Below are 22,442 nucleotides of genomic sequence, written 5' to 3' on the forward strand. Positions count from 1 at the left end.
GCAATACAGTTCAAGGGGAGCATGGCCTGCCTTTGCAGTGTTGTAATCTTAGGAAAGGTTCTGAACGTGTGAAATGATGGCAGTGTCTTGGGATTCATAAAGCTTTGTCTCTTCATGTGGACTGTTATAAAATGAGGGGAATCCATCCAGTGAAGAGTTAAGAGCAATCATTGATTTTGCTGTTGATTAAAAATTGTTCTCCCTAGGAAATGGCTTCTTTAAATTGGCTCAGGTTCTGCTCAGTCCTGGTATCAGTTGTTAGGAGATATACAGAATGCAACCTTTCCTTTATGGGGGATGCTGGGAGGGTTTCCCTAATCTACTCAACCATCTGTTTTGGGGTATTTGCAGGGTTGTTTTGCAGCACCAGTTTCTTGGCTGAAGCCAGCCAGTGAGTTTGGAATAGACACATTCCTGTGCTAGACAGTGTACGTGGGCAGGCTGTGCTTCCTCAGGAAACCAGGCTGGAAAGCTGCTCATGGCAGGCACAGTCAGAGCCATGGCTTGGAGAGTTGAGACCTTCTGACTTCAGCCTTTGCAGCCTTTAGCATGACTTCTGTACAAGCAGGCAGGCTTCCTCTTCATCCCAGCTCCTGGGGTTGTGGTGACTGCTTGTGTTGCTTTTGCCACTGGTTATATGGCTGCACATGGCAGAATCCAAGTATGCTGTGTTTCTTCCTGATGTTAAACTCCTTTTACCAGGCAAAATACTGCTAGGTACAGAACTGTCCTTAATGTTGCCTTTTAAGTCCTTGTTCATGCAAAAGCCTTGTTTACACTTTTTTTTTTCCTCTTGTATGAATAGCTAAAAATCCTGACTTTTTACAAAAAGAAACAAAACACCAAAATCCCCAACAAAACCCAAAACAACCAAACAAACAAGCAAAAAAACCAAACCAAACCCTGATGGATAGATTGCTGTGTTGTATTTGAACAGAATGATGCTGTTGTGTCTAACATGGGTTTGTTGTTGCTGTGATCCTTGCTGTGGCTTGCTGCAGGGCAAGGTGGAGTCATGCAGAATTTACACATTTTCTTTACTTGCTAGTAATTGCCCCTTACCTAGTGTTTTTGATCTTCAAAGCTCTTTTCAAATGCTAAGTAATTTTTACTGCATTCCTTAAACTTTGGCAAGAAGCATGCCTGCTTTTGTAGATGGGTAAAACTGATTCTGATAGTGGGACTTGCCCAAGGCTACAGGATTAAATCTTACTCTGTGTTAGTATTAATTTTGGCAGCTCTTGGTGTCTGGTTCTGGGATTAGTAGGAAGTGTTTTGGGCTCCTCCTACATGTGCTGTACTGATGACAAACTCGGGGCAAGGCCTTGCTGGCAGGGCTGTCACCAGTAGCAAGGGCCAGAAGTGAGTCTGAAATCCAGAGCACATGGTTCAGAGGTATGGAACTGCAGATGGTGATACATTAAATTCTTGGAGCAAATGGTTGGGTCAAGAAGAGAGCTTGGTGGTGTCACTGAGCTGAACTAGCCATGTGACATGCTAACTAGCATGTGTATAATGGGGATACCCCATGGGTAGGAAAGGAGTTGCTCAGAGCTTGTGTCTTACTACACAGTGGATAATGCAACACCTGGAGACCAAGCTCTGCTTCCTCACAGAACTGCTCATTTAGTTCATCCCATTCAGTGGAGCTGAACTTTGGTGTTGAGAGCCCACTGAAATTTGGTGGCCTGTCATAAAGGGCAGAAAGCTGGTTTTCACCAGTCATGTAATCAGCCAGTTTCTGTGGTGTTCTCTGCAAGAAGAGCCCATTTTGTGTCAGCCCAGGAGCTCCTGCTGGTCTCTGGTCCCAGCTTTGGAGCTCCAGCAATGCCATTCCTTCCATCTGTTAGAGGAAACAGAGGCACCAAGTGCCTGGGTGGGACCTGGGTTGCAGACACCTGAATGAGGGGGTGCCAGGTGGGGTGGAAATGTACCTGTACATTTGTGTATAAATGTCTGCTATCACAGCATCTGAGGTGTGACACAGTGCAGTGTGATTCATTGCAGTTGTTTTGGAGGTTTGCTGTGGGCCATTGGTGGTTCAGGTGTCTGTGGTGCAAATAATGAATTCTATTTTACTTTTTCTAAAGATGGATCTAGGTCCAGACTCATTCTCATAGTTTTTGCCTCTTTCCTGATGCCCCTTTGTGCTGTTTCAAGTCTCTAGGAGCCTTTCCTCTGGAATAATCCCAGACAAATGTAATGGTTTATAATGCCCCACATTTCTCCCCTGCACATATGAGCAGTGACTTTCTCACTGGGAAGGGGTAGCCTAACTGTTGTCCTGTCCTTTCTTTTGGGTCACATCCCTCTCCTGTCTGTAAGGTGTTTTGAAGAACAAGCTCACCATGCTGCTTCCATCTCTTCTCTATCCTTCCTACATCTGATCCCAAGCTGTGGCTCAAGTGCTGCAGGGTTTTGGTGCTTGGCAATTACATTGGAGCTGAGAAGCCAGGATTTATGAGCCCTGATGGAGAACCTTTAGGTGGAAAATGAAAGGCTGGCAGGTGAAGTGGAGGTCCCCTGATTCACATAATCTGCCTCACTGTAAAATGTCAGCAGCAGTTTGTCTGTGTTGATTGTCCCTTCTGGTGCTGAGTTCTTCCTTCATCATGCAAATGGACCTGTGCATGCTGACATTTGAGTGACCTTCTGTTGTCTTATTTAATGGAAAAGTTGCTATTTAGAGCATCAAAAGAAATTTCTTATAAAGAATATGGTAATATTACTTTGGGGTTTTTTAATGAGATCATTTGAAGCATGATTTGAGCAGGGAAAATGGGCTCTTCAATCATCTATAAAGCTGTACTAAAAACAGGCTACTGTCCATTCCATCCAAACATCTCTGAGCACCTCTCTGAAAGCTGATGAACAGTGAGGCTTTGCCTGAAAAGTGTAATTCACAGCTCTTGTAAGAGGAAGTATTGTCCTACCCAATTACTATTATCAGGCTAGATGATAGTCAGATTCCCTTTGTATTCAGGCGCTCTGATGTCCATTCTGAGAAGCTGCTGCATGTCCTTCCCTTCTGCAGTAACCTGCTGCCAGCTTGTTGCACCAGCTGCAAATACCACATCCATAGGCTTTAATGTGTGACTGTAGTAAGGTGATTGTAACTCTTCACTCAGCAGCTTCTTGCAGGGGTCTGAGAGATCAGTTACTTGAGAGTGGTCTCATGCCCAGTTGTCCTAGTGGTGATTAAGAAAGTCATCACTTCAGGGAACTTGTGGGGTTTTTAATGGACATACACACTTCTTGTTGGCATTCGGTGTGTCCAACTTGAACACATGATTTATAGGTGACTATTTCATTTTAATTTCTCCTGACCATCTTAAAAAGCTCTGAGAAGTGAAAACACTGGACTGTTACACATGATAGTGTATGCTAACAGACTTGAACTCTTACAGGGCTTCTTTTCCCTGAAGCCATTGGCACCATGTTGGTATTAGTGGAGAAAGGCTGCCACAACGAAGACATTGAGTTTCCCAAGCAGGTTTTTGTTTCCCCAAGTGTGGTGTCCTGGTTGAGGAGAGTGAGTGCAGGAAACAGGTCCTGCACAGTTCATGGTCTTAAAGGGAAGTAGGCTCTCGTGGCTTCCCAAGGCATGACAAAGAGAAGGATGAGAAATCTAATGCTGCTTTACATCATGAACAGGAAGTGACACTTGCTTTAATCATGTAAATGTGCCCAGAGGCATCCTGATACATCAGTGCACGTGGGTTCTTTGCCTTTTACTATTCTTTACTGGCATCTTTGCATTTTACAATTTTTCAAGGAGGTAGTAAATTATAAGGGATGTATGTATGAAGGCAGAGGGATCTCGGCTTACTCTAACAATTGTTCCACATTCCATGCTATGTTTTGCATGTGCTGCAGTGTGCTCAGACAGATGGCACGTGGCACTCACTTTTATTTTTCTTTGCATCCAGGTTCACTTCCCTGATGTTGAACGAGTGGAGTGGCTGAACAAGGTGAGGAGCTCTGAACTCCAGCTGGTGAAGCCACCTGCTCCCATCCAAACTCTGTGGGACAAGTCTGAGAAAGTTATCAAATTACTACTAAATTAGCATAATTCAATTGTATCAGTGTCTATACTGAAGTATGGAGTCACTTGAGTGTGGGGTTGCCACTGAGGTTGAGAGCCAATGTGATCCTGGTTGATACAAGTTTGATAAATTCAACACTTCATTCTGAGACTAAAAGAAAATGCTACTGTTTGTGTATATATAGGGATACATACATGTGTATGTTATTATTATTATTTTAGCAAACTTGGTGGTATCTCCTCTTACCAGAAAGGTTCCAGAGAGCACTGAGGCAAATGCTTCCATCAGCAGGTGTGGTCAACCTCTCAAAGCAAAACAGCTGAACTTGCAAATTAGCATCCAGTGGCTATCTTGTTTTTTGGTGTTTTTTTTTAGCAAATTTTCTTTTTTATATAAAAGCTCATCTCAGTCCTCTAAATCAACCTAACTCCAGGGAACATTGTGACACTTTAGAGTAATTAGGGATTATTGTACTTAAAAAATTTAACTGTGGGCTTCATTGGCTCCTGTGGTTAGAAGCAACCTCCATGGTACTGAAAACTCACCCTTCAGTCCCTGAAACAAATTCCATTTCTGAGGAACAGAGATGGATCCTTCCATAAGGATGACTTAAGTGCACAAAGTTGACTTGGTATTTTAAAAAATACCAAAAAATACCAAAGTTGACTTGGTATTTTAAAAGGATAGATATTAATAGCCAGGGTTCTGTAATGGGTGTGTTTGTTTCTCAGCAAAAGATGTCATACTCAAAGAATCTTCAGTGTGTTTCTGCTTTCACCCTTCTTTAGGTCCTTGTACAGGCTTGGCCATACTTTGGAACAATCATGGAAAAAACATTCAAAGAAGTTCTGGAGCCAAAAATCAGAGCAAAGAGTGTACATCTGAAAACATGCACCTTTACCAAGATCCACTTTGGCGAGAAGGTAGAGGGAGTCTTTTGTACCTCTTGTGGTTCACTCTTTTTTGAAAAGTTCACGTGTAAAGGGAGTGAGATGTTCAGCTCTGTAATAGCTTTGCTCCCTCCTCATGTTGACTTGAGCATCTTCACCATGAGGGAAGGATCATACAGGAAAGATACACATCTCTTCCCACTTGCTGTCAGCATCCTGGGACTGGAGATAGAAAAAAAGGACTATTTCTCTATCTATTTCTGTTGTAGCCTTGCAACAGAAGTTTTCAGTGCTCTCTAAGGCTTGCAGGATGGCCTAGGGCTACTTGTAACTAGCCCTGTGTTGGAGAACTGTCAAAGCCATTCTGTCTTTAAAGAAAAAAACACCTGGAGTGATATATTCATATTTTGCATGCAGTTTTGCAAAGTATTTAATTAATGCTTCTGTACTCAAATTCATCAAAGTGAGTAGGACTTTTCACTTATGCTTAGCTTGATAGATGTTGATTATGTTGTATCTTGTTTGTCTCTATTTCAGTGCCCTAGAATTAATGGAATAAAAGCCTACACCAAAGAAATTGATAGAAGACAAGTTACCCTGGACCTGCAGATCTGGTAATATTGCATCATTGATTATGTAGATGGTTCTTAACTTACTGCCTGTGCATGTGTCATGCTGGACTGGGCATGGTGTACTAAGATTAGCCTAGAATGATGTGAGATAATCTGTCTCCCAGCTGGGTGTCCTCAGTGGTTACAGGAGTGAAATGTGCATCAGCCTGTAGACCAGAAATGACCTGCACAGCTCTGAGTGTTACCTCCTGAGGCCCATCAGGGCTGCCATGGATATAAGGATGTGTCCCTTGGCTTTGCCATGGGTGGCAGTGAGAACCCAAGTTTTCAAACTGTGTTTCCTCTTCTCAGGAAAGCTGGAGATGCTCGGTCTATCTTGCCCACTGTGGTTTCTCATTAGTCCAACCTCTCCAGTTCTTCCAGAACTACTTGCACTATTTATTTTTTAATTCCTTCCTCTAGATTAATCTTCTGTTTTAGTCATTTGTTCTATGTGCCATCCAACACATTTGCTTTTTTGATTACAGCTATTCTCTGAGCAGAATACTGCCTCTAGCTCTATTAACAACAACAACAACAAAATTGGATAAAACATTTAATACCTCCCAGGGTGTTATGAATGAGCTTGTATGTTTTGTTAACATCAGAGCCATTGCAGAGCTAAACTCTCTCCTGGTTTAGCCCTGGAGAAGGGAATTGCTGGGGGAATTACCACTTGCATGCTGCTGTAGCTCTGTAAGTTTAGTGGGTGACTGAGCTGCCTAATATCCTAATATAAATTGGCTTTTCATGGTAGTGCCAGGAAAAAGCTGTGAAATAATGGACTGTCTTGGCAACAGAAGTTGTGTATGTGCTCCTGAAATTCTGCTAAATGACTACCTGTAAGCAGAGCTCCTCAGAACTGTGCCTGCTGCTCCCCATGGCAGTGGCATGGCAGCATCCCAAGCCCTGGCAGAGCATCCTCACTTCCTGTAAATTCACATGCTTGATTTTCAGCCAGATGTTTCAGTGCTGTTGTTGTAATACCCAGGTCAGTGTTAGGGCCTTTGGCAAATCATTCATGCTTTCCATATTGAGATTGAGAGGAGATCTAATGCCTTTTAAGCCTTGCAGAAGGTTGCTGCTGTTCTCTGCTAAACTGCTTCTCCCACATGCTCATTTTCACTGTCTTTTGACAAACCTTTGCAGAGGGATTCCCCCACCTCTGCATTCCCATCCCTCTGGCAGACCCATCAACATCTCCAAACTGGCCAAGCACTCCTGTTCCTCATGGTGATGCTGGTGCCATCTGATAACCCCAGTATTTTCTGTGTTCACACAGGAGTGTGGGTTTGCCTTGCCTCTCTGGTGGGAGTCTCTTCTCTAGGGCTGCATTCAGGCCTCAGCTTCACTTCTGTTCATATGTTAACATCAATGTCTGCAGCTAAGTTGTGCTGTGCATCCTGCAGTGTCCTCAGGAGATTGTGTGTTGCTATCAGAATCAAGGAGAGGCAAATCTCTGATTGGTGCTATTATGTACCTGCGTTTTTCTGGATTACCAATAGAACAGGGTTTTTTGCTGCTTAGAGGAGATGGAGTTGGGTTACCCCAGTGTGAGGCTGTCCTTTACCTCTTGGTCACTGTGCTGTTGAGGTTTAAATGACTGCTCTGTTTACAGGGCTGTGTGCTGGCATCACAGCACTGGAGAAGAGAGTGAAGTGCTGTGGGTGCCTGTGGGGTGCACTGTGCAGTGCTGGCACCACAGTGACTCTTGGGTTAGGTTTCTGTGCTCTGTAAATGCTTCTTGCTTTCAGTCTCTCAATAGTACAGGAGGACAGATTTTTTTTCCTCCAGTTTTATTAAGAAGGCAACTAGTTGTTGAAGCCCAGAGTCTTTGATGTGACATGGAGAAAATACAGGAAGAGGGTAGGAGTAGAATAAACCTTTCCTTCTTACCCTTCCTTTGTAGCCTGTATGGAACCATTTGTGTAGTTTATTAGACATGTTATCCATGAAGGTCTTGGTTTCACCTTGTGCTCCTGATCTCACCAATATGGTGCAGCACTGAATGCTGTGGTTCAGTTCTATGGGCTATGTAAAGAGGAGCTTCCTTTCCTCTGTGTTAAGTTTGTGATATCACAAATTGCATCCCTTGCTTTGGGAAGTGTGAAAAATAGCACTTAGAGGTCCCTTATTTGTATGGGCTGTTTGTCCTTGAGGCTGGGCCAAAGGGGGCTTTCAGCATGGGGACCATGAGAAGATGGAGCCCCTGGGCAGTTACTGTACAGACAGAATTGCCTGGGCTTTTTCTGAAGGGAGGTGCAGGCATCCAGGTTGGTTAAACTTGCCAGCTCTGGTGGCAGCCCTGCCTTCAGCCAGTGGATTGCCTTTGTACCACAAACACTGGGCCCAGCTTTTCCAGCCAAGTACAGAATAGACGCAGATATTTGCACTTGAAAAAGTTCTCATCCACAGCACAGGCATATCTGCATCACCTTGTGCAACAGGTGATGCAGGAGAGAAACAGGTGAGTCTTCCACTCTCCTCAGGTGGGTAAAGCACAGTCCTGTACAGGGTGGGGGAGCTCAGCCTTTTAAGTGTCAAGGCTTGAGTTTGGCTCAGGTGTGCTCTGGGACAGGACAGCAGAGAGCACAGGAAGGTTGTGTTGTACAGAGGAGCAGATGGAAGCACGAGCAGCTGGGACTGGAAATGAGGAATAAGCTAATGAACCAAAGATTCTTCCTTCCTACCAAGCACCCTGGCAGGGGGTGATACCTGTATGAGGCAGACATAAGGCTAATTTACGGCTCAGGCTCTGATAAGACTTCTCTGACATGTTTACTGGAGAAAAGAGATATCTAGAACTGAGTGGGAAAAGTTTTTGACTGTGTGGAAAGGTAGAAAAGCTATAAAACACCGTGGCTCTTACTTTTATTGTGTTAGACACTTGCAAAAGCTGAATTAAATCCTATTGGATTAATTACTGCAAATTAAGGAACTAATTTTGGCTCCTCATTTAGAATTTTATTGTAACAATGCTCTATTAGCACACAGTGTAATGACCTGTAAGATAATGTCAAAGTTGTAGAAGTTAACAAACATAAAATAAGTGTAATTATGTCACTAGCTTTTAAGAAAGATTGTGTTAATTTCAGCATGGTTTATGAGGTTGGAAATAAGAAATGAGAATGCTCCAACATTAAAGACTTTATTCTATGTGTATGAGCTCCTGAAATTCTGCTAGGTGACTATCTGTAAACAAATATACAAAAAACTTTGCTTGCAGAAGTGGAGGCAAATTCACAGGGTTGCAAAGTCTTGGCAGGTTTTTTGGGATGGGAGGGAATCTGTCTATATGCAAATTACAGTTTGAATTTGTGGCAACTGCAGCAGTATTTTCCCATGTGGTCAGAGCAGAACTCCTGCCCTTTTCCTTTGATTATGGAGTGAAGTTATGCATGCAGGCAGCAAGCACAGCACATTCACTGCTGCAGCACCTTTACACCCGGCTTTACCTGCAGGGTGTTTGTGTGTCTGCAGCCAGAGCTATTTCTCAGGGGCTGAAAGGGAACTTGGTAGCTCCCTTCAATTGTTTTCTGCCAGAGGCATCAACAGATCTGCAAGGTTCTGCTCCCTGGGGTGTGGCTATTGGTTTCTGCATAAGGTGATGTTTGTACTTCAATAAAAGTCTAAGGTGCTTTCCAAATTGCCAAAGAACCACATTCAGCATTTGCTTTATTTAAAGCCTGATGTTCTCCATGGCAACTGACCAAAATCTGATCTAAGTAGTTGTCTTTGAATTCAGCCTCAAGGAAACCTGGTTATTTTTAGTGATAAATTTGTCCTTCAAATGGGTTTTTGGGTTGTGGGCATGGGTGATCTTTGGGCTTTTTGGGTGTGGGCCAGGTGGGAACCTCATGAGTAATGGCAGGATGGCTCTGCACTAGTCTGGGGGCTGAGTCACCAGGGTGTGGGGTGGGATCAGGCTTTTGGCAGACAAGAGAGCAAGAGGGCAATGGCTCTGACCTTGAAATGTGAGTGAGCATCTTGGTCCCTTCTTGGAGCATGCTTGCTCCAGCCAACCCCCAATCTTAAGAATGGAAAAGTAACCTGGAAATACAGATGTTGCTTCAATGTTTTACAGGTACATCAATATCCCAGCTGACTGAAAGATCTGACCTTTGTTCAGCTTCCCTTTTTCAGTCACTTGAAAATCTATCTCTGCCTCTGGGTTCATGTTGTCAATCCTTAAACTGATTTCATTTATCCTCTGTACAGCCCCAAATTTCTCATGGGACTATTGCAAACCGTGGAATAATGTGAGAATTTTCTTTCAGTTATATAGGGGACTGTGAGATTCACATGGACATATCGAAATTTAATCTTGGCGTGAAAGGTGTACAGGTGCGTGCAGTGCTAATATTGTCTGTTCAGGGCTGTGTGGGGAGGAGGTGGCACCTCCCAGTGGGGAGGTCATGGCAACTGGGAAACTAGCAGCTGTCAGGCTTGGAATGATTGGCTTTACCTCCTTGTTCTTGGCTGCAGAAATGAAGCCTTCCATGGAAAGCACTTAAGTGCCACTTCTAAGCTTCATAGAATGACTCTTAAACAGGGTCGGTGCTGGAGCATTGAGTATGTGTGGGCCAGCAGCTGCCACTGGAGTTCAGAGGAGCTCAGAGTGTTGGTAGAGAACTTCAGAAGAACCATGATGTTCACAAACTGCTGTAGATTAAACCAAGAACCTGTTCTTGGAGTGTTGAAAGCTAGTAGACAAATGGCTCCATTGTACGTCAAGATTTCAGAGAGACTCCACAAACACAGAAAGCATTGCCTGATATCAATAGCAATGATTTGGGGGGAAAAGTTTTTGGTTATAAAATTCTAAATAAAATTAAAATTCAAGTAGAATTTCTAAAATTATATCCATCACTGAAAAGCTCACAGTTTTGAAGCTGCACCATGAGAATACCTTAACCCTGAGCTTTCCTGTTCTGTTTGCAGCTGTATGGGACACTGCGGGTGATCCTGGAGCCTCTCCTGACTGATGCACCCTTTGTTGGAGCAGTGACCTTGTTTTTCATGCAGAAACCGGTGAGTCAGGATATTGGGTTTTCACTGATAACCCAAACTGCTTAACTGTGAATATGTCACAGTTCAAGTGCTTGAATGACAAATTCGTAATTGTTCAGTGTCCCTCTTGAATTCTGGGAGGATGTGAATTAATTTGCTCTATATTTTTGTAGTAGTGCCTAAATAGTTACTCACTTCACTCTAAGAATGGGAGGACTGTCTTATGGTGGCAGCACAGGAGCTGTTTCTCCAAGGTTTCTGGCTGCTCTACCTTCTCATTCATGGATTTTAAATGCAGTCATTTTGGACACCATTCATGGTTGCCTTTTGAAAGCTTGCCTGTTTAAGGTCGTGTCCCTTGTACTCAATGGCGGTTTAATAAAATATGAGAAACCTTCTAGTCTTGTAAGAAGCAGTTATCTTACAGCACACAGCTTTGCTTGTGGTTTATGCATTGCTTGAGTTCATGAAAGTCATACATTTTTGATCTTGAATGAGGTGTTTTTGTGTTTAAATGCAGCAGCATTATTTTAGCACATGAAAGAACCTCTTTTTGTTTATTGTACAAATAGGAATACAGACTCCTGAAACCGGTGGTATTTTTAAATCCCTCTGCCTCAGGGCATAGGCCAACCCCTAAAGTGTAAGGATGAGAAAACAACTTCAAAGTCTTAAAAGAGTTGCTGAATTTCCTTTATGACCCCAGGGTATCTGCCAGTGGCCATTGCTAAGGGCTGAATGCTGACTTTCCTTCTTCTTGCAAGTTCAATTCCAGTGATAATCTCAATTCAGGGTAGCAAATAAAATAGATAAGGGAATTGATTCCAGCTGTTGATTCTAATGTACAGATGCAATTGGTGGTGCAGGTTTTCCTTCCTTTAGACATCTGACTTTGTTCTAGAAGCATTTCCCTTTTAAATTCTACACTTATTTTAAAATAAATTTTAATAGTCCTGTATAATATTTTCTCCCCAATCTTGTTGTAGCATTTGGAAATCAACTGGGCAGGCATGAGCAACCTTCTGGATGTCCCAGGAATTAAGTGAGTGTCTACTTTGCTTTACTTTATTCTTTGAAAAATTTTTGGAAGTTGGGATGTAGTTCTTGTTGAACCAAAGCTGTTGTTGTAGTTCTTGTTGAACCAAAGCTTTGTGTGTAAGGTGTTGTGCTGATGTTCATCCCATTGCAGCTGGCTGTGGCAAAACCTGGGAAGGGTCCTTTTTACATTCTGGCAAAACTGTTTCAATCACTTCATTACATTTAGGATGGGAATAGTAAATCCCCCAAACAACAATGACTTAAAAACTAAAAACAAGCCCTTCTGTTTCCCATGTGCAAGTTATTTGCAAAGGTAGATGAAGTAGGTTTAGTCTGGCAGACTGCTTTTTTAAATTTACAGTGAAGTAAATTTAAAAAGGCAAGTTATCACAGAGTTGCAGTTCCTCTGAAAAACTCAAGTACAATCCATGATAAAGAGAACTGCACCAGATTTATAAGGAGAAAAGTTTTCTTTCTATGTAATCTGCTCACTTTTTAGGTGCAGCTCTTCTCCAGTGCCTCTTGGGTTAGTAGTACATACATAAAACTTGCACAGCAAGGATGAAAATCTTAGTGAGTTTCAGTGTTGTTACAAACTGCTTCACCAGATTAGGGATTCAGTTTGTTCTTTAGTGTAAGGAGAAAATTCTGTTGCACAAGAAGAAAATACATGGGGTTACACAGTCCCTTTCAGAAGTATCTGTTCCTCTCTACTCCCCTGCAGCTCATGGTTTGCAGACTCAGGAAGAGTCTGGCCACTTTAGGTGCCAGTTTATGCATTAAAGATTCCCTGAAGGCTTTTGATGTTGCATGAGAGGAAGTTTCCTTTTTCTCTTAATTTGAGGCCTCAGTGGCCTTTTGCCCTGGAGTTTAGCCTGAGAGCTCCAGTTTTTATCAGAGGAATTAATCTGTTTTTTTCTAACTTGCTTTCCCTAATCCTTGCAGGGAGAAGGCCTGTAGGTGTTCCAGCCTACAGCCTCTCATATAATTAAGTGCAAATTTGGTGTCCTAAATTTTTACTGCCTGGTTCTCCCACAGGGATTTGCACACAGAAACCTTTGCTTGTTCCTCAGCTGTGCAATGAAAGCTGGGAGCAAAACATGCCTGACCATGAATGGGCTGAAGTACAGGTTGAACCAGAGCCCTCCCTGTCAAATGAATTTGGCTCACTTAAGATAGCAAAGAAACTGGATGCAGTCATCTGTCCTCACATACAAGCTGTGTTTAGTTGGGTGTACCCTGAGACTTGGAAGAGGGGACAATTCTGTGACATTCCTGTGGGTTTTTTTTACAGGAAAGCCAAGAGCCTGACCAAGGCTTCTGGTTTACCATTTGGAGTAGAAGACTTTTCTTATGTTCTTTATGTGTGAGTCCAGCCTCCTCTGTGAATTGGGATAATTTTGTTACACAGTCATACCCTTATAGGCACTAGATCTATCAAGAGGATGAGTCTTTCAGATAATTGGTGCTCCTGGGTTTTCCTCTTAATATTGTTTTTTGCTTATGCCAGGTTGTAGTGGTGTGTTGAAACCCTCTCATTCATCACCTGGAGAGTACTCGGACATCTCTGATAGCCATATACTTCTTGTACCTGCTGCACAAGAAGAGCAGTTGTAAAGCAAAGATTTAAACTGCAACTGTGCAAGTTGTAATTAGGCTGCAAAGTGCCTTGAACTCCAAGATAGTGCCCTCAATTCAGCCAATGTGATCTCCAGTTACTTCAAAAGAAATTTTCCTTCTTAGTGCAAATTCTGCCAAGATCCAGAACTTCATCTGAGAAACGAGCTTGGCTATTTTTTTTAATGTGTCTGTCTGCTTGAATTTTGTCAAAAGGTCTCAGCAGGTGGCCAAGAGTAGGCAGCAGTGTGTGCTGTGGCCATTTCTGTCTAGAAACAAACTAGCTTGAGGCCTTGAGCCCCTTGTGAAACGCTGGAACCTCCTGATTCCCTTCTCCCCATGTCCATCTCTGGTGTTATTCCTAAGGAAACCCAGAAGACACTTGAGTTTGACATGTTTGGATGTGTGCATGAAGTTTTCACACAGCCTGAGCTCCCATTCATCATTTACAACGGTGAGCCAAATTCACACCCTGCAACAGGGATGCTCCTGTTGCAAGTCTGCAGCACTAAATTGGAGATGAATGGCCAATCTGCAGCTCTTTCATGCAATCATAAACTTTGGAAAAGATCTTTATAGATCACCAAGTCCAACCATTAACCTAATACTGCCAAGCCCATCACTGAACTATGTACCTAAGCACTTTTACAGGTCTTTTAAATGCTTCCAGAGATGGTGACCCAACCATTTCCCTGGTTGTCCTGTTCTAATTCTTGGCAATACTTTGGGGGAAGCTAGGCCACACCAGTCACTTTGCAATGCTCATTCTTTCTGCTGTCCCTCACTTTCCCTCCTGAGTTGTGACAGATTGTTGCCTTTTCCCCCCACCTGCAGTGTAATGTCAGACTCATTAATTCAAGACTTCATTGCTGCACGGCTGGTTCTGCCCAACAGAGTCACAGTGCCTCTGAAAAAAAACATGAACATTGCCCATTTGAGGTTCCCTGTCCCCCAGGTGAGTTGTTTTTTTCAGTGACATAGTGTTTATCTACCTGAGTGATGCATCCAAGCTTAGTGTCTTTGGATGCTGCATCAGCTCTTTCAGCCTGAGTTGTGGGCTTTCAGTAGGTAGTATTTCAGAAATATAAAAGCAGTGTTGGATAATAATTTGGGAGGGAGTGACACAGGCACTGGAAGTTCCTACTTTCTCTACAAGTCATAAGGAGTCTGTTTGTACTCTGAGCTCATTTACCAATTAAACCTTTACTCTGTAACTGCAGATCTGTGGTACATGCAAATGAGAGGAAAAATACATAAGCAGTGTCATGCTATTTGATATTTTTACTAATGCTATGAAGAGTTGTAAATAGGGAACTTGGAAGATCACATATTTTTACAAAAAAAATTTCCTAAATTCTCAGCATATCCAGGTCTTCAATCTCCTTCATCCATCAAATACTTAATACTAATGAGGATAAATATAAATGAGTGACAAAGGCATGCTCTCTGTTGCAAACTTGCATCACTAATTTGAAGTGGAATGGCTCCTGTGCAATAAAATAAGAACCTGCCAGTGAGTGCTTAGTTCCTCCTTCAGTCAGTGGGAGTTGATCTTTACACTTGATTTGACTGTGGCTGTAATGCTGTGTGCATATGTATATTTCTGATTTAAAAATAAATATTTCCTATACAGTTATTAGATTGAATTTTGCATCTCTTTAAGGGGGCTTTTTTCCCCCTCTAGGCAAATGGTGGAAGAAGTGCTTTATTACAGCTGTCATTGGAAAGCACTGCATCAAACTAAATGTCTTTGCAGAACTGTCATGGTGACTACCCTTGCTGCCTGAAATAAACAATTTTAGGAGGCAGCATATTATAATTATCCAAAGATTGCATTTTCATGACCAATTCTGTATCTTATTTTATGCAGGGAGTAATAAGGGTTCATCTGTTAGAAGCTGAAAACCTTGTCCAGAAAGACAATTTCCTTGGTGCCATCAGGGGGAAGTCTGATCCGTACGCTCTCCTCCGCGTTGGCACCGTGCAGTATCGAAGCAAGACAGTCTCCAGGGATCTTAATCCCATTTGGAATGAGACATTTGAGGTACTGAGCCTTTTGATCTTTCCATCTGGGGGATACACAGCCATTTGCATCCCTGTGCTTGCAGGACCTTCTCTTAGCTGACTGCACAGGGCAAGTGGACTTCCTTGTTTCTTGGTTGAGGCATTTGTGTCCCTTAACCAAGTTCAAATTTACATTGTAAACTTGAAATGTCCTTCAGGTTGATCTGATTTACATGTGTGGGTTTTTGGAGGAGGTGCAAAGCACTGCTTTAAATACCAATCAATGCATCAGCCTGTGCAGCTGCAGGCTGCTCTAGCATTAATTCCTCTCTGCTTATTAGGGATACCAGTTTGAGGGGTTTAACTTGTAGCTCAAAAACAAGCAAACAATGTGAAGCATTTTCACCTATAATCAATTGTATTTGTTATGCATTTGACCATAAGAAAGAACAGGGAATTACCTTAATGTGTTAGACAGTTGTCAAGTGTCCTGTTCTTGTCCACAGCCTGAGCCTGAATATGTGTATGTGAATGCTTTTTATTTTTAATCAATACCTCTTTTTCCTCCAGTTTGTTGTTCATGAAGTGCCTGGTCAGGACTTAGAAGTGGATTTGTATGATGAAGATCCAGATAAAGATGACTTTATGGGCAGGTAAATTAGCAAGACCTTTGATCAGGGTCCAGTAGCCTCTGCTGTGGGACACCTGAATTACTCATACTGGAAATTTCATACTGTTGGAAGAGATTCCTTTTGCCCACATATTAATGCCACATAATTAGTTCCTAGTGCAACTAATGTTGGACAAGGTTACATCCTGCAGAGAACCCTGGGAAGCCATTAGAAGTAATAGTTTCTTGAGATTTACTTCATATTCATTTTAGTTTTGGAAATATTTCAAGGGGGAGACTTCAGGAGTGTAAGTGTGTTCCTGCACATACTCAGGTAATGTGGAGAAGTTGTTATTTGGAATAGACTTGACAGTGGGCTTTTTTGGTGGATTTTGCTGTATGCCTCAATGTACATTGAAGTGTTTGCTTTTTTCCTTTCAGCTTGCTGATAAGCCTAGTGGATGTAATGAATGACAGAACTGTTGATGAGGTAAAGATCTCAGCTTATTTCTAAATGTGGCTGGTGGTGCAGCTACATGCACTCATTTGTGTTGCTCTTTTGCTACTACGGTGTTTCTTTGTACTTTAAACTTCTTTGCACACTTGCACTGTGGTATTTTCACAAAAAAACAATACCAAAGTAGCCACTACAATAATTTTTATGACCAGGTTGGTAACCCCAGAGAGGCCTGAGGTTATGCTGAGCCAGCAGTGGGGTATCTTGTTGATACTTTGAGTCTTGTGTGTACCAATTTTTTTTACAAAGCTGCAGATAAAGTTTGGTGAAGCAGCCTGTTTGCTGAGGGAAGAAACGATCTGACATTGCTGTGGTTCATCCTGCAACCCAGCACTCTACAAACAATGCCAGGGTGCCTGTCTTGTGCTGCTGCTGGTTGGAAATATCCACCCACATGCTTTGCCTGTTCATGGGCATCTTATTTTAATTTTCTTCTGCCTTGTACCTAAGTAGGTGAACATGCTACAATCTAAGTGTCAAAAATGCAAGCTAAGGTTCTCAGAGTAAAATTCACATTGTCTGTTGTGTGCAAGTCTCAGAGTCTGCATCACATACATAAAAGCTACTCTGCCTCTCAGTCTCAAGCTGCTCTTTGTTATCTCCATGTAGTGGTTTCCCTTGAGTAAGACAACAAGCGGACACTTGCATTTGAAACTGGAGTGGCTTTCACTGGTAAACGACCAAGAAAAGCTGCATGAGGTGAGTGTATTTGCTTAAAGGATTCAGGTGCTCTGATCCCTGTCCAGTCATCAACAAAGGAGTGTGTAAAATTAGAAACCCCAGGCAGAATCACAGGAGTTTATTTTTGTCTGGCGAAGTTTTGATGTGATTCCCTCCCTGCCATTCCTGCAGAGGAAGGGCATTTGCTTGCCCCAGGTCTCTTGGTAATTCAGGAGTAACTCAAATCTGGCAGCTCTTTTTGCTTGAGTTAACAAACCTTTGTTCGACTCACTGCAAAGTGGCTTTTCAGGGGTTCTTTTCTTTCACAATGTTTTTCCTCCCTCTTCATCTAGGATTTGTGTAGGAACCTGGATCCCTGAAATAATCTGTACTAGTCATAGGCAAATACCCAGCACTGGTGCTTGGTAGGGCTGTGTTTCCAAATGGTGTGTTGTTTGTCCAGCAGAATTGCTTGGTTAAAGCCCATCTCCCAAAGAGGCTGTTTCTTCATAACCAAGCAAAACCATTTGAATTCCACTGAAGTGAATAAAATTGTTCCCAGGATTTGTTCTGCTGACACTGGATTCATGTTGATGTATGTGGTTGAACATGTTTTTAGGTGTCTTGCTGCACTGGGGAACCCAAGCAGTTCTGCACTGAGAGATTGACAAACATTAAAGGCAGGGAATTGAAAAGAGTTACACATCTTACTGGTCTGCTTTGAACTGTCATGCTGTGTTGACTTGAGCTCCTCTAAATTGCAAGTTTTAGAGAAAGGCAGAGAGCTGCTTAGCCTTCAGAGGCTGCCCTTGGAATTTTGCTGTGTTTTGTATTGTCCTTGGTGGGTGATCCATGACTACTTTGTGTTTTGATTTGTTTTATCTTTCCCTGCCTTTACAGGATAAGAAGGGTCTGTCTACAGCAATTCTGATTGTCTACTTGGACAGTGCCTTCAACCTCCCTGTAAGTACAAACCCATGCAGCAGCCTTCACTCCTAACCTCCTTTTTTTTGAAAAGAACAAATTAACTGTTTTAAATATTCTTTCACCAATTCAGAAAAACCACTTTGAGTATTCGAACGGTGAATGTGGAACAAAGAAGATCAAAAATAACAAGTACCTCAAGGTAAAATTTATATTCTTCTCCCACTTTGCAAAACAAGATTCTGAATTATGTGGTATCATAGGAACCAAAACTAGCTGTGGTTAAAAAGAAATAATCTCTCCACTATCAGAATTTAAGTGATGAACAGGGGTTCAAATTAGTGATTGAAAGCCCACCCCAGTGAAAGTCTAGTGCAAAGAGCTGCAAGAGGTTCAGTATTGTTGCTTCCAGACAAGAATTGTTATTTGATGCCAAGGACTCACTTCCAGCTGCTTTGGAGCAAGTCCTGAGCCTTGGAAACCAATTCTGAGAGTCCTGATTCAGTCAGGAAAGCCCAAGATTCCCCACTGAGCCTTCATCTCTCCTCTCTGTTTCCTCCCAGCTTCTGGCAAATTTTTAACTGCTCACCTGTTGAAACCTAAATACATAAAGCTTTGGCTTAAATGTGTACTCTTGATGGTGGAAAGTAAGACTGCTGTGTTGTTGCTGGAGGCTTTCCTGTGCACTACACTCCTCAGGGGTCCCACAAGCAGAAAATGCTATCAGCTTTCCAGCAACTTACTTCAAGTAAGAATAGTGGTTTTATATTGCTTCCTGAAAACTATAAACTTCTTAATGTTTCTTTCTGCCTTCTTCTTTCTTCCTTGTATTAAATGACAGAAGATGGAACGAGAACCTTCCTCCTTTGTTCTGCTCACAGTTGGGAACAAGACTCAGAAGAGTAAGGTGAGGTTGTTTAATTGTTCTGCTTTCATCAGATACTTTCCATCTTATGGGTGACTGTCCCCAAGTATCCCCTAGGAAGGAAAGGACTTCTTGTGAAGCTGGTGTGAAGAGCTGTACTTGTAGTGATGGCTGCAGAGCCTGGGAGTGGAACCACTGTGTCATTGAATTGTGGTGGTGGAGGGAGTCTGACCAGCTGCTGTACACATGTGTAGTTCCATGCCTGTGCCCAAGAGTTCATCTTGGCCCAGACACTCTAGTTCTGTAAGTCTCTAATCCAGCTTATGGCTTGTCAGAGCAGGGTGTCATTTGCATCAAGCTGGCTTTTATTGCTTCCTCAGAGTCTTTTCTGGCTCCTGTGTATCACAGTTTTACTGTTTTGTTTTGTGTTTGGTTTTGTTTTTAAACTGCATCTCCTCTACTTCACTTCTAGTTCCTTTTTCATTATTTAAAAATTACTTTTGCATCATGAGTACGAGCAACAGCTGAGCTCTGCCCTCCCAGTAGCTGCCATGTGCAGCTGGATGTGGATGAGCTCTTTGTTCTTTTGGACTTCCAGCCAATAAGAATGAATCCTGTTGGCTATACACAAGCATACAGGACTGGCACCTATTTTCCTTTGTTCTTTCCACCTGCTCCACCCAGAAATTGGGTTCTACTTGCATTTTTACCTTTTGTGGCTTTTCCTTACCACATCAGCTGCCTCTCCTAAGCTAGGTCAGGCCTCCAGGCTTTCCCTGCTCCTTTCCACTTGCTGCCTGCACTCATGGCCTGGCAGGGACAGCTGGTTCACAGAGCAGCCACTGTCCCCTTGGGTGCTTTCCATGCTCTTTCCTCTTTGAAGTGGATGGTGCTGAAGCTGTGCCCTCCTACTCTTCCCACGAGTTCTACGCCCCTGAAACTGCCCCTCCAGCTTTCCTGCCCTTGCCTGCAGCTCACTGCAGCTTTGGGAGCTGGCTCAGAGTGCTGCAGGCTGGAAGCAGTGCTCTGGCTCTCCCTGGGTGGGAAGGTGGGAAGGAGGGAGGGAGGGAGGGAGCGGTGCCTCGCTGCAGGGGAGGCAGGCTGCTGGTCCAGGCAGTGCTGGTGGGGCCAACTGCAGCTCACCAGACTTGTTCTTTGGCATTTCCACGCCCCAAAGAACTTGTTCTGGTTTTGCCAGAGACTTCACTTCCATATGCTTCTGACCTGGAATTTCCACTCTCTCTATACAGCTGGGGTGTAGCATCACTGAGGGCCACCATGGCCCTCTCTGGTGATCAGTGTCATGGATTCTTTGCTTCTCAGAGACTAAACTAATGTATGTTCTTGTTGCAGACCTGCAATTTCAGCAAAGATCCCACCTGGGGCCAGGCTTTCACCTTCTTTGTCCACAGTGCTCGTTCCCAATCACTCCACATTGAGGTGAGAGAAAAGCCTTTCCTTTGAAGACCAGCTGCACATCTGTAGGAAGAAACCTCTTCTATGGAGCCCAGTGCTGGTTGTTTCTGTGTGGGATTGTCATATACTGGGTTCCTCCAACTAAAGGGTGGAAGAAGCACAAGTTTCACAGACAATTCTGTATTAGGTGGTGGTGGTATCTACCTTTGTTGTAGCATCATGTAATGTGCAGTATCTTAGTCCAAAATGTTGGATGTTTCTGGCTGCAAAGTGCAAAAGACATTTCATACAGGTCTGTGTGTAGTAAAGACATCAATATTTTGCTGTCAGAAATTGCAGCCTTCATGATTCTCAGCCAGAGCCCTACCTCTTCACCTCTGTGTTCTGGCTCATTAGGCAGCCCTGTCTCTCATTAGCAGCATTGCAGTTCTGTGGCTGGTCACTTGGATACAGAAAGGAATTGAACTTGGAAGGTGTATTGAGGTTAAATAGGCTAAACAAACTGTTACCTAAAATACATGTAAAGATTTAGACAAGTTACCATCTCAGCTGCTTAGAACATTGTGCCCAAATCGAGCAAGGAAAATCAAGTGAATCTCAGGGCATGTTTTTTCTGTTAAAGCACTTCTTTCTCTGCATAGTTAGAGATGGGATTTTTACACCAAATGCACTAACTTGTTACACTCCTGGCATCACCCATTTGGATGTAACCATACTGAAGCAAATAAGCTAATTTTGGTTTCTGTCTGAAATACCTTCTTGCTTTGCTTTTGCATTCCCAGTTTGCCAGTTGATAAAAACTTTTGTTTTCTTCCATCCCCCAGATAAAGGACAAGGAGCGGGATAGTGCCCTGGGAACTTCAGTGGTGTGTCTCTCCCACTTACTTAAGGACCCAAGCATGACTCTGGATCAGAGATTCCAGCTGGACCATTCCAGTTCAGACAGCTTCATTAAGATGAAACTTGTACTGCGGGTGAGTTGTTCTTTCTCATATTCACTCAGTTTCCCCTGCAGAAGTATCCATTTGTAACCAGGCAAAAGAGATGAAAGGTGGCCATGAAGAAAGGCAGCTTTGCTTCACAGCTGAGTAGAAAGCAGAAATGTGATAAGGTATTTAAGTGAAATTAGAAGTGTATGGTGGAGTTGAGAGGTATCCCTGGGGCTTCATAAAACTTAGTGCAGTATCATGGCTGAAAGTTTTCTCACAGCAATAAAGAGTTGGACTGAGAATATTTAAGCTGGGGAAATCAGCACTGATGCTTAGGAGTTGTTTCCTCACTGTGCTCTGGATCAGTGCTCAGTACAAACACAGTAGGATAAGAGGAGAGAACACCACAGTGAATCCCAGGGGCCCCTTTCATGTCTAATGGCAGAGTTCTGCTGTTACAGTTTTGTGGTGAAATTTCCTTCTGGGTGGTAATGCTGGCATTCACCCCAGTGCTGTGGGAGCAGCACTCACTGTCTTCCCTTGTGATTTTTAGGCACTGGATGTTGAAGAACCTGATCCACAAAGAGTCAAGGCTGGTGTCAGTGCCTCGAAGCTAGGTCCTGTACATGTCATGGAGAAGGCTGGAAACCAGCAGAAGTTTTCCTCTCCACAAGTCTCAAAAGTACCTCCCATGAGCAAAGACTCTGCAGCACTTGACTCTCTGCCAAAAAAGGACAGTGGTGGAGAAGACCTGGGCACTAAAGACAGTTCAGGAGCCCCTGTACCAAGTGAAACTGTGTCTGGCCTTGATGAAGCAGAGGGGAAGCAAAACTCAGAGCATGGCCCACCATCAGCATTGCCCAGCGGAGCAGTGGCCGTGCCCACACTGCCTGTCCTGCAGGAAATGAGGGTGGCACCCAGTGTCACTTCACTGGGGTCCCTGCCTTCTTCCTGCTTTGAATTAAGTAGCAGCAACCTGGACATTCATAAGTAGGTGTTGTTCCAGCTCAGTTGTTCTTCTCTTGGGAAAGTTTAGGTGTTACTGTTGCATAGAGGTGAATTCAAGGCTACTAAATCTTTTGGGGTGTTGGGTCTCAAGTCACCTTACAATGAAATGACCTAGGTACTCCAGTCAACAGCAAAGTAAATTACAGGGCACTGTCAGAGCAGGTATAAAGGGAAAGTATTCACTCTATGGCTCTCCTAAGAGTGCTGCATGTGTTGGTTTAATATTGTTGAAGAGCTTCTCAACACTCATTTAGCAACAGGGTTTTGAAGTCTCAATATCCCACTTCTGTAATAACT

The 22,442-nt window shown here is 43.1% G+C and overlaps 1 protein-coding gene across 2 annotated transcripts in view; it reads left to right on the forward strand.

The window, feature by feature from the left end:
- ESYT3 (extended synaptotagmin 3) overlaps positions 1-22,442 on the forward strand; it is a 29,905-nt gene that overhangs the window by 2,152 nt on the left and 5,311 nt on the right. For both annotated transcript variants that reach the window (XM_005487936.4, XM_026793991.2), the window contains exons 2-18: positions 3,930-3,971; positions 4,835-4,969; positions 5,474-5,550; positions 9,825-9,891; positions 10,489-10,578; positions 11,544-11,599; positions 14,047-14,167; positions 15,083-15,256; positions 15,787-15,869; positions 16,268-16,316; positions 16,953-17,042; positions 17,904-17,966; positions 18,061-18,129; positions 18,769-18,834; positions 20,146-20,232; positions 21,033-21,182; positions 21,691-22,127. In XM_005487936.4, the coding sequence (XP_005487993.3) occupies positions 3,930-3,971; positions 4,835-4,969; positions 5,474-5,550; positions 9,825-9,891; positions 10,489-10,578; positions 11,544-11,599; positions 14,047-14,167; positions 15,083-15,256; positions 15,787-15,869; positions 16,268-16,316; positions 16,953-17,042; positions 17,904-17,966; positions 18,061-18,129; positions 18,769-18,834; positions 20,146-20,232; positions 21,033-21,182; positions 21,691-22,127 (1,856 nt within the window). The remainder of the gene's footprint in view (positions 1-3,929; positions 3,972-4,834; positions 4,970-5,473; positions 5,551-9,824; positions 9,892-10,488; positions 10,579-11,543; positions 11,600-14,046; positions 14,168-15,082; positions 15,257-15,786; positions 15,870-16,267; positions 16,317-16,952; positions 17,043-17,903; positions 17,967-18,060; positions 18,130-18,768; positions 18,835-20,145; positions 20,233-21,032; positions 21,183-21,690; positions 22,128-22,442) is intronic.

This window comes from Zonotrichia albicollis, chromosome 10, assembly GCF_047830755.1.
Source record: "Zonotrichia albicollis isolate bZonAlb1 chromosome 10, bZonAlb1.hap1, whole genome shotgun sequence".
NCBI classification, from domain to species: Eukaryota; Metazoa; Chordata; class Aves; order Passeriformes; family Passerellidae; genus Zonotrichia; species Zonotrichia albicollis.